Source organism: Balaenoptera borealis (genome assembly GCF_965194805.1).
Source record: "Balaenoptera borealis genome assembly, chromosome: 3".
NCBI classification, from domain to species: domain Eukaryota; kingdom Metazoa; phylum Chordata; class Mammalia; order Artiodactyla; family Balaenopteridae; genus Balaenoptera; species Balaenoptera borealis.
In genome coordinates, this window is record NC_138866.1 from 104,997,472 (window position 1) to 105,009,980 (window position 12,509).

The 12,509-nt window shown below is 35.9% G+C and overlaps 1 protein-coding gene across 1 annotated transcript in view; it reads right to left on the minus strand.

The window, feature by feature from the left end:
* Positions 1-12,509, minus strand: part of MNS1 (meiosis specific nuclear structural 1) — a 58,411-nt gene that overhangs the window by 39,037 nt on the left and 6,865 nt on the right. The window contains 1 exon segment of the mRNA XM_082388131.1: positions 6,169-6,296. Within this exon segment, the coding sequence (XP_082244257.1) occupies positions 6,169-6,296 (128 nt within the window).

The window sequence follows — 12,509 nt, forward strand, 5'->3', positions numbered from 1 at the left end:
AACAATCCAACAACACATTAAAAGGATCATACACCATGATCAAATGGGATTTATCCTAGGAATGCAAGGATTCTTCAATATATGCAAATCAATGTGATACACCATATTAACAAATTAAAAAATAAAAACCATATGATCATCTCAATAGATGCAGAAAAAGCTTTTGACAAAATTCAACACCAATTTATGATAAAGACTCTCCAGAAAATGGGCGTAGAGGGAACCTACTTCAACATAGTAAAGGCCATGTGTGACAAACCCACAGTAAACATCATACTCAATGGTGAAAAACTAAAAGCACTTCCTCTAAGATCAGGAATAAGACAGGATGTCCACTCTTGCCACTCTTATTCAACATAGTTTTGGAAGTCCTGGCCACGCTAATCAGAGAAGAAAAAGAAATAAAAGGAATACAAATTGGAAAAGAAGAAGTAAAACTGTCATTGTTTGCAGATGACATGATACTATACATAGAAAATCCTAAAGATGCCACTAGAAAACTACTAGAATTAATCAAATGAATTTGGTAAAGGAGCAGGATACAAAATTAATGCAGAGAAATCTCTGGCATTCCTACACACTAACAACGAAAAATCAGAAAGAGAAATTAAGGAAACAATCAATTTACCATTGCAACAAAAAGAATAAAATGCCTAGGAATAAACCTACCTAAGGAGGCAAAATACTTTTACTCAGAAAATTATAAAACACTGATGAAAGAAATCAAAGATGACATAAACAGATGGAAAAAAATACCATGTTACTGGATTGGAAGAATCAATATTGTGAAAATGACTATACTACTCAAAGCAATGTACAGATTCAATGCAATCCCTATCAAACTACCAATTGCATTCTTCACAGAATTAAAACAAAAAATTTTACAATTGGTATGGAAACACAAAAGACCCCGAATAGCCAAAGCAATCTTGTGAAAGAAGAATGGAGCTGGAGGAATCAGGCTCCCTGACTCCAAACTATACTACAAAGCTACAGTAATCAAGACAGTATGGTATTGGCACAAAAACAGAAATATAGATCAATCGTACAGGATAGAAAGCCTGGAGATAAACCCATGCACATATGGTCACCTAATTTATGACAAAGGAGGCAAGAGCATACAATGGAGAAAAGACAGCCTCTTCAATAAGTGGTGCTGGGGAAACTGGACAGCTACATGTAAAAGAATGAAATTAGAACACTTCCTAACACCACAGACAAAAACAAACTCAAACTGGATTAAAGACCTAAATGTAAGACCGGACACTATAAAACTCTTAGGGGAAAACACTCTTTGACGTAAACCACAGCAAGATGTTTTTTGACCCACCTCCTAGAGAAATGGCAATAAAAACAAAAATAAACAAATGGGACCTAATGAAACTTAAAAGCTTTCGCACAGCAAAGGAAACCATAAGCAAGACGAAAAGACAACCCTCAGAATGGGAGAAGATATTTGCAAATGAAGCAACTGACAAAGGATTAATCTCCAAAATATACAAATAGCTCATGGAGCTCATTATCAAAAAAACAAACAACCCAATTAAAAAATGGGCAGAAGACCTAAATAGACATTTCACCAAAGAAGACATACAGATGGCCAAGAGGCACATGAAAAGCTGCTCAACATCACTAATTATTAGAGAAATGCAAATCAAAACTACAATGGGGTATCACCTCACACCAGTTAGAATGGCCATCATCAAAAAATCTACAAACAATAAATGCTGGAGAGGGTGTAGAGAAAAGGGAACCCTTTTGCACTGTTGGTGGGAATGTAAATTGATACAGCCACTATGGAGAACAGTATGGAGGTTCCTTAAAAAACTAAAAATAGAACTATCATATGATCCAGCAATCCCACTACTGGGCATATACCCTGAGAAAACCGTATATCAAAAGGACACATGTACCCCAATGTTCACTGCAGCACTATTTACAATAGCCAGGACATAGAAACAACCTAAATGTCCAACGATAGATGAATGGATAAAGAAGATGTGGTACATATACACAATGGAATATTACTCAGCTATAAAAATGAACAAAATTGGGTCATTTGTAGAGATGTGGACGGACCTAGAGTCTGTCATAGAGTGAAGTAAGCCAGAAAGAGAAAAAAAAAATCGTATATTAACACATATATGTGGAATCTAGAAAAATGGCACAGATGAACCTATTTGTAGGGCAGGAATAGAGATGTAGACGTAGAGAACGGACATCTGGACATGCGGGAGAAGGGGAGGGTGGGAGGAATTGGAAGACTAGGTTTGACATAAATACACTACCATGTGTAAAATAGAGAGCTAGTGGGAAGCTGCTGTATAGCACAGGGAGGTCAGCTCGGTGCTCTGTGACAACCTAGATGGGTGGTGGGGGGGTGTGGGAGGGAGTCCCAAGAGGGAGGGGATATAGGGATACATATAGCTGATTCACTTCATTGTACAGCAGAAACTAACACAACATTGTAAAGCAATTTTACTCCAATAAAAAAATAAATAAAACTAGACAGTGAGTTTCTCAACTCCAGTTAAAAGCTATAATAAAATTAGATTGTCTTTTAAATATTTTCTTGGATTAAAAAAAATCATGTGTTCTAAATAATATAAAAGAGTCTCATGACCTCTGAACTTGAACAATTATTTTCAAAATCAATTTCACTGATTTTTAAAAATTTACCCTGGGTTTTAAAAATTAATTTCTTTTAAGTTTAAAGAGCCTAATCATGATATAGGTGATTTTTAATTACTTTGGATACATTTCAAGCACCACAGCAAACATTTCCTTCAATTTAGACCTGCCAATTTCCAGATGAATACACTGATCAGAAAATGATCCATTTCTGCGTGTCAGTCAAAATTTTACCATGGCTTATGCACAAAATTAAAAACTCTTAGCAGTTTTGACACTGCTGAGAGGAAACATACTCTATTTGAAAGAATACTCAACGAATGACTTTTGCCTTACGTTTGAAGAAACTTTCCGCAATGTATAGAATACTAAACTTTCTTTCAGTCCTTTAAATCCAGTCTTCTAGTTTCTAATGTTGCTGCTCAAAATTCAGTCATACTTCTCACTGTTGCTCCTTTGAAGGCAGTAGTCGTTTTTGTGTGGCTACTTTTGTGATTTTTATGATTTTCTTTATTGTTAGATTTCTAAAGTTTGACTAGGATGAGCATAGATGTATTTTTAATTATTTACTATGCCTTTGTGGCTTTATGCCTTTTATTATTTTTGGAAATTCTCAGCCTGTATCTCTGAATACTGCTTCTGCATCATCCACTTTCATTTCCACTACCAGAATTAAAATTATACATCTGGTAGAACAGCGGTCCCCAACCTTTTTGGCACCAGGGACCAGTTGGTTTTGTGGAAGACAATTTTTCCACGGACGGTGAGGGGTGGGGGGAATGGTTGAGGCGGTAATGTGAGCGATGGTTCAGGCAGTAATGTGAGCGATGGGGAACGGCAGGTGAAGCTTCACTCACTTGCCCGCTGCTCACCTCCCGCTGTGTGGCCTGGTTCCTAACGGGGAGTGGGCTGGTACTGGTCCACAGCCCGGGGGTTGGGGACCCCTGTGGTAGAACTTTCCAGCACAGCCCTTATCTCTTTTAAGTTCTCTTTTGTATTTTTCTACCCTTTTGTCTCTCTATGCTTATTCTGGATATTTTCCACTAAACTGCACGTTGTCTCTTCATCTGTTTCTATCTAATAAAATCTAATGAAATTCTGGATTATTAAAGTAAAACATACACCAAAGTACACAACTCTTAAGCATACAGCGTGTAGAATGATGTTGAACACCTTACTATATGCTTACTGGCCAAGCTCTGCTTCACTTGTTAACTCTCAGCCATACTTTTGCCATCTGCAGAGACTTCTAGGAGAAATGCAGCTACAAATGCCAGGCTCACCATTCTGGTTTCCTTCCTCTCCCATATCTTATTATTATACTTTCTCCAGACAGTCTGCTCTGAGAGGGAGCTTTTATCTGAATCACCTAGTCTTCAATTGCTAGAAAGGTCCTGTATTTAATTCTTTTATCAGTGAATTAGACAAAGACATATGAAACATTTATTTCATCTTCAGATAACATAAAAGTGTGAGTGATAGCTAACAATAATTGGAGAATTAAGATAAAAAAAATAGTTTGAGACTAGAGCAATACGAAGACATTAGCAGCAATTTTAAATCTTTTTTTTTTTCCTCTAAGAATTAGTAATCCCTTAGAGAACGTGATAAAAGTTGTGGACACAGAAAAATACACATGGGTACATTTGCCAAACATACATATATAATTTAATGGGCTCAAAACCTCTGGAGCTCATCCATGGGTCATATAATATTCTACAGAAGCCTTGCTCAGTTAAGATAAAATGTAACAACTATCAAAGTAAATTCTTAATATATTCAACTACTTAAGTACAGAATAGGCATTTATTTAGTCTGTGTTTCAATCAACAGTGTGATAGGCTGCCACTGAAAAGTAATTCGATCTTAGGCAACATTAAGAAACATATTCTAGAACAATGTGGTTAATAGTCTCACTATTAGGAGTACTAAACAGTACCCTAGGGACTTCCCTGGTGGTGCAGTGGATAAGACCCCATGCTCCTAACGCAGGGGGCCCGGGTTCAATCCTTGGTCAGGGAACTAGATCCCACATGCATGCCACAACTAGGAGTTCACATGCCACAACTAAGAAGCCCACATGCCACAATTAAGAAGACAACATGCTGCAACCAAGGAGCCGGCGCTCCGCAACTAAGGAGCCTGCCTGCCACGACTAAGACCCGGTGCAACCAAATAAATAAATAAATATTTTTTTAAAAATAAAATAAAATAAACAGTACCCTAGAGTATTACACATAATTGTGGGGGCAATATTTTGTTAAGGAACACTAAAAATCTAAATTACATCTACAGAAGAGAACCAGGATGGTAAAGAAGCTTGAAATTATGTTATCTAAGGAACAAATGAAGGAATAACGGACATTTAACTTACAGAAGGAAATGTTTAGTGGATTCATAAATATGAAGGGATGTCCTAGAGAAAAACTCAATTTATTTCTTTTTCAATCAGATAGCAGAACTAAGATAAATGCCTGGATATTACAGGGAAGTTAATTTTAAAACAATAGGGAAAAAAGGATTATTCAAAGATAGGGCTGAATGAAAAAGTTCCTATCGCAGTCACTAGACGTGCTAAACCACAGCTGACCAGCCACCTTCCAGAAATACTGTAGGAAATTTATGTAGGGGCATAAAATTAAATTAGGTATCACCTAAGATTTTTCTTATGAGTAGAATTCATGAGTCTATTTTTTTTTTTTTTTAAACTTTGGGTTTATTTATTTATTTATGGCTGTGTTGGGTCTTCGTTTCTGTGCGAGGGCTTTCTCTAGTTGTGGCAAGCGGGGGCCACTCTTCATCGCGGTGCGCGGGCCTCTCACTATCGCGGCCTCTCTTGTTGCGGAACACAGGCTCCAGACGCACAGGCTCAGTAATTGTGGCTCACGGGCCCAGTTGCTCCGCGGCATGTGGGATCTTCCCAGACCAGGGCTCGAACCCGTGTCCCCTGCATTGACAGGCAGACTCTCAACCACTGCGCCACCAGGGAAGCCCCATGAGTCTATTTTTTATAAGAGGTCATTTTAAAAATTTTCTTTAGAGAAGAGGGAAATGATATTGATTTTCACCTTAAATATTAACACTTTGTTTCTAAGAATATGACCTCTTTTCTCAAATGAACATATATATAGGATTTAAAGCAGTATTTCTAGTCAAAATATTAACTAAGTACAATGACATAAAGAAAGAAATCTCACTCTCAGGTGCTAAGCATTACATAAAAGTTTAAAGATAAGTGAAGTAAGACAGACAGAGAAGGACAAATATCATATGATATCACTTATATGCAGAATCTAAAAAAAAATGATACAAATGAACTTATTTACAAAATAGAAACAGACTCACAGACTTAGAGAATTAGCTTATGATTACCAGGGGGGAATGGTAGAGGGGAGGTGTAGATTGGGAGTTTGGAATTGACAGTGTACACACTGCTATATTTAAAATAGATAACCAAGGACCTAATGCAAAAAAAAAAAAATTTTTTTTAAGTGGCTAAAAAGACTAAATAAATGAAATTTTTGGAAGCCAAGTTACCTGTTTTCTCTTACTTGTTGCCTCATCTTTTCATCCTTTAGACTTTGATGTTTAAGTTTTGCCAATTCCATAGCCAATTTTTCTTCTTGTTCAAGCTGGAGCTCCCTCAATCTTTTGTTTTCTTCTGCCTAAATAAAAAAATAAATAACTTTAGTCATTTGTCCCCCAGAACCAGATTTTTTTTCATTAAGGTTGAACTTGTTTTATAGCAAAAAACTACAAGTACCTTCTGAGAAGTCAACTGTTTATGTTTTATTTTAAAATACAAAATATAATTTCAATAAATACTTTTTCTGAACATTTTATCTGGAAAATGTTCTGAACATTTTATCATGGAAAATTTCTGAACATTTTATCTGAATGTTTTTTTTTTCTGAACATTTTTTCATGGAAAATTTCAAACATCACCAAAAGTAAGAAGAATATTGAAACACACCCTCAGGTATCCATCACTCATCTTCAACAATTATCAGTATTTTGCCAATCTTTTTTCTCTACTCTTCTACTCCACTCCCATTTTTTCCTATATATTTTTTTTTTTGCTAGAGTATTTAAAAACAAATCCTAGATATATCATTACCATGTAAATAATTCAATATTGATCTCTACCTGACAAGAATTTCTTCTTATATAACCATACAAGTAATAAACTGAAATAAATTAACAATAATTCCTTAGTAAGGTCTAATAACTTTTCCATATTCAGATTTCCCCAGCTGTCTCGAAGATCCTTTTTTTTTTTTTGGTTTGTTCAAATCAAAATCCAAACAAGGTCCATATATTGTATCTAGTTATGATTTCTCTTAAGTCTCTTTTTTTAACAGTCTCCTCACACACTACCCCCCCCACTAGGAAATATGTCCCACAGAATGTCCCACATTCTGAATTCGACCGATTGCTTCACCAGGGTGTCTTGTTTCTCTTTTGTATTTCCTATAAAATGGTAGAAAGATCTAGAGACTTGATTACATTCTGTATTTAGGAAAGAATATGCACATGAAAAGATGTTCAATATCATTAGACATCAGGAAATTCAAGTTAAAACTACAATGATATATCACTACATACCTACTGGAATGGCTAAAACAAAAAGTAGCAGCAAAACCAAATGCTGGTGAGAAACAGCATTATTCACTGGGTGGGAATGTAAAATGGTATAGCTACTCTGGAAAATAGTTTTTACAATACAACTCAACAGTTGTACTCTTAAGCATTTCTCCCAGAGAAAGGAAAATTTATGTTTATTATAGAACCTGTACCCAAATGTTTACAGCAGATTTATTCAAAATACCCAGACATCCTTCAACAGGTGAATGATCATATAAACTGTGGTATATCCATACTGTGGAACACCACTGAGCAACAAAAAAGAATGAGTATTCATATAAACTACAATCTGGATGAATCTCCAGGAATTATACTGAGTGAAAAAATCCAATCCCAAAAGGTTACATACTGTTTGATCCTATTTATATAATGTTCTTGGAACATGTTCTATTTTAAAGCTGAAACAATTCACACAGCATAAAATTCACATTTCACAATTCACGACTCAGCAGTTTTTTAGTACATTCACAATGTTGTGCAACCAACACCACTACCTAGTTCCAGAACGTTTTTTTTTTTAATAGACTATTATTTGGGGCAGTATTGGGTTCACAGCAAAACTGACAAGAACAGAGTTCCCAATAAACACTCTGCCCACACACATGCACAGCCCCCTCACTATCAACATCCCACACCAGAGGGGACATTTGTTACAATCAATAAACCTACACTGACACATCATTAACACCCAAAGTCCACAGTTTACCTTACTGTTCATTCTTGGTGTTATATATTCTATGGGTTTAAACAAATGTATGATGACATATATACCTACCATTACAATATCATACAGAGTAGTTTCACTGCCCTAAAAATCCTCTTTGCTCTGCTTATTCATTCCACCCTCTCCAAAACCCCTGGAAACCACTGATCTTTTCACTATCCCCATTGTTTTGCCTTTTCCAGAATGTCATATAGTTGAAATCATACATTATGTAGCCTTTTCAGATTGACTTCTTTCACTTTCATGTCTTTTCATGGCTTGATAGCTCATTTATTTTAGCACTGAATAATATTCTATTTTCTGGATTATTTATCCATTCACCTACTGAAGGACATCTTAGTTGCTTACAAGTTTTGGCAATTATGAATAAAGCTGCCATAAACATCCATGTGCAGTTTTTTGCGTGGATGTAAGTTTTCAATGTTACAGAACATTTTTATCACCCGAAAAAGCAACCCCATACCTGTTAGCAGTCACTCACCATTCCACTTACCCCTCAACCACTAATCTACTTCCTATCTGTGTGAATTTGCCTATTCTAGATATTTTATTTAAAACAAATCATACAATATGTGGCCTTTTTTGTGTTTGGCTGCTTTCATTTAGCATAATGCTTTCAACGTTCACCTATGTCGCAGTACATATCAGTAATGCATACATTTTTATGGCTGCATAATATACAATTGTATAGATATAACATATTTTGTTTATCCATTCACAAGCTGATGGGCATTTGGGTTGTTTCCACTTATCTGACTATCATGATTAATGCTGCTATGAACATTTATGTAAAAGTTTTTGTGTGGACATAGATTTTCAATTATCTTGGTCATATGCTTAGGAATGTAACTGCTGTGTAAAATAGTAACTATGCTTAACTTTTTGAGGAACTACCAAACAGTTTTGCACAGCCACTACACCATTTTACATTTCCAGCAGCAATGCACAAGGGTTCCAACACTTATTTTCCTTTTTTTTTTTCCTCCAATTGCAGCAGTCCTTGTGGGTCTGAAGTGGTATCTCACTGTGGTTTTGATTTGCATCTCCCCAATGACTAATGATGTTGAGCATCGTTTTTTGTGCTTAACTGCTCACTTGTATATCTTCTTTGGAGAAATGGCTATTGAAATCCTTTGCTCATTAAAATTTTTTTTTTCTTTTTACTGATGAGTTGTACACGTAATGTTCTTTAAGTGACAAAATTATAGAAATGGAGAACATATTAGTGATTGCTAGAGTTAGGGATGAGGTAGGGACGGACAAGAAAGAGAAGGGTATGCTTATAAAAGGACAAAACGTGGGATCGTTGTGATCATGGAACTCTTCTGGATCTTGGCTATGGTATTATATATACAAAGCTACACATGTTATAAACTGTATAGAACTAAACACACACACACACACACACACACAAGTAAAACTGGGGAAATCTGAACAAGACTGGTGGATTGCATCATTGTTGATATCTTGTTTGTAATATTGTACTATACTTTTGCAAGATGTACCATTGGGAGAAATTGGGTACAGGATATATAGGAACTTTATGTATTTTTCTTACAACTTCATATGAATCTATAATTATCTCAATAAAAATTTCAATGAACAAAAAGCAACAGCAAGTACTGGTGTGGACACAAAGCCATTGGAATTCTTATACATTACCTGAGGAAATGCAAAGTAGTGCAGTAACTCTGGAAAATGATTTGGCAGTTTCTTATAAAATGAAACTTGCACATACCATATGACCCAACCATCCTACTATCAGATATCTATCCAAGAGAAATGAAAATTTATGTTCATACAAAAGTTTGTATTCAGTTTTATTCACATTTGCCCAAAACTGGAAACAACTCAAATTTACTTCATGCTGTGAATGGATAAACAAACTGTGGTACATCCATATAATAGAATACTACAATACCATTCAGCAATTAAAATGAATGATTCATGCAACAACACAAAATCTTAAATTTGTTTTGCTAAGTGAAAGAAGTCAGACCCAAAAGGTGACATATTACATAATTCCATTTATATGATACTATGGAAAAGATAAACCTATTGGACAAAAAAGAAATCAATGGTTTCCAGGGATTGGGGGGTGGTGTGAGTGTGGTTGACTATAAAGGGGAAGCATGAGGGGACTTTTTTGGTGTGATGGACTGCTTTGTATGACATTGTGATGGTGGAAACAGTAACCTATGCATTTGCCAAAATCCATAGAACTGTACATAACAAAGAATGAATTTTATAATATGCAAATTTAAAATGAAATCAACTAGTACATCCATACTATGTACTACTACTTAATAATAAAAAGGAATCAACTGCTGACACATCCAACAACATGGATGAATCTCAAGAGCCTTATGTGGAGTGAAAAAAGCCTATTCTAAAGGTTACAGACAAAAAAAAAAAAAGGGTTCTGAAGAACCTAGGGGCAGGACAGGAATAAAGACACAGATGTAGAGAAGGTACTTGAGGACACAGGGAGGGGGAGGGGTAAGCTGGGGCGAAGTGAGAGAGTAGCATGGACATATATACACTACCAAATGTAAAATAGGTAGCTAGTGGGAAGCAGCCACATAGCACAGGGTGATCAGCTCAGTGCTTTGTGACCACCTAGAGGGGTGGGATAGGGAGGGTGGGAGGGAGACGCAAGAGAGGGAGATATGGGGATATATGTATATGTATAGCTGATTCACTTTGTTATAAAGCAGAAACTAACACACCATTGTAAAGCAATTGTAAAGCAATTATACTCCAATAAAGATGTTTAAAAAAAATAAATAAATAAAGGTTATAGATGTATGATTCCACATATGTATGGAATCACATGCAGGACTGTTTATATAACATCCTCTTTTAAAAATAAGATTCTTGAAATAACAAAATTATAGAGATGGAGAACAAATTAGTGATTGCCAGGCATAGTGGGGTTTGAAGAGAGTGTGTGACAATAATGGGGTAGCATGAATGAGGTCTTGGTGGTGATGGAATAGTTCTGTATCTTGAATGAGGTGGTGCTTGCATAAACCTACACATGTAATAAAATGACATAGAAATATATACGCATAACATAGCAATGTCATTTTACAGGGTTGATATCATATTACAGTTGTGTAAGATGTAACCATTGGGAGAAACTGCCCAAGGGCACAGTGGACCTCTCTGCACTATCTCTGCACCTTCCCAAGGATATGTAATTATTTCAACATTAAAAAAAAAAAAAGAAATCAATCAGATGTGGGGAGGACAATGGAATGCAGACTATAACAAATTAACTGTATTAAAAATCAATCACAAAAAAACCAACCAAACAAAAATCAATCAAATAACCACAATGGAGGAGATAGGTAGGAGTGGACATAAGTAACTTTGGAAAAAAGTTTGACTAGATATTGCAAGGCTAAAGACACAAAGAACTGTACCCAAGTCTATATTGTAGTAAGTAAATTTGTTGTTCACAAGGGTGCAGGTTAGCAATTCTGAAACTATTTGTATTCTACGGTTGAAAGAATAAATAAATATATTGTAGATAATGAGAGCCAGCTTTCTTTTTGTTGGGAGAATGCAATTACAAATAAGGAAAGGGAAAAGACTAAAATGACCCCTGTGGTGGCAGATTGCAGTCAGCAGTACCAACTCAGGCTCATGGTTTTTTTTATTAATAAATACATGCAGATAGACACACAAATGTAAACACAGATGTGTGTGTATGGTTATTTTCTAGTTTGTTTTCTAGTTCTTTCCACCTAGAGGGAGTAGAGCAGTAAAACCCCAGTAATAATGAACACGTCTATCATTCAGACCTTGGTTTCTAAATACCATTTTCCAATAAAAGGAACCAAGTCTTCTTAGAGAACTGGTTGATTCCAAGGCAAGGGAAGAATAAGCTGAGCCTGGAACATCTTGTGGTGCCAGAAAGTAAGTAAATTGCATGTGTAGAGAGGGTCACGTGGCAGGGAATGTCAGCAACCTCTGGGAGATGAAAACTTCAGGCTTACAACTACAAGAACATGAACTCTGCTGACAACTTAAACAGGCCGAGAAGAGGCCCCAAGATCCAGATGAGAATGCATCCCAGGCAACACCTTGATTTCAGCCTTGTGAGACCGAGCAGACAATCCAGCTACACCATGCCTGGACTTCTGACCTACAGAAATTGTGAGGTAATAAATGGATATTGTTTTAAGCCACTAAGTTTGTGGAATTTGTTACACAGCAACAGAAAACTAATATAACAAATGAACTATAGTCTTCAAAACTGTCAAGGTCATGAAAGACAGAAAAAAAGGGAGGAACCCACAGAATGGAGGAGACTTAGAGGAGACTAAGGACACCTGACAACTAAATGCAATTTGTGATACTGGAACAACAACAACAAAAAGTTGTTAGTGGAAAAACTGATGAAATCTGAATAAATCTCACAGTTTAGTTAATAGTATTGTGGTAAGGCTAATTTCTTCATTTTGATAATTGTTCTATGATTATGTTAGACGGTAACATAAAG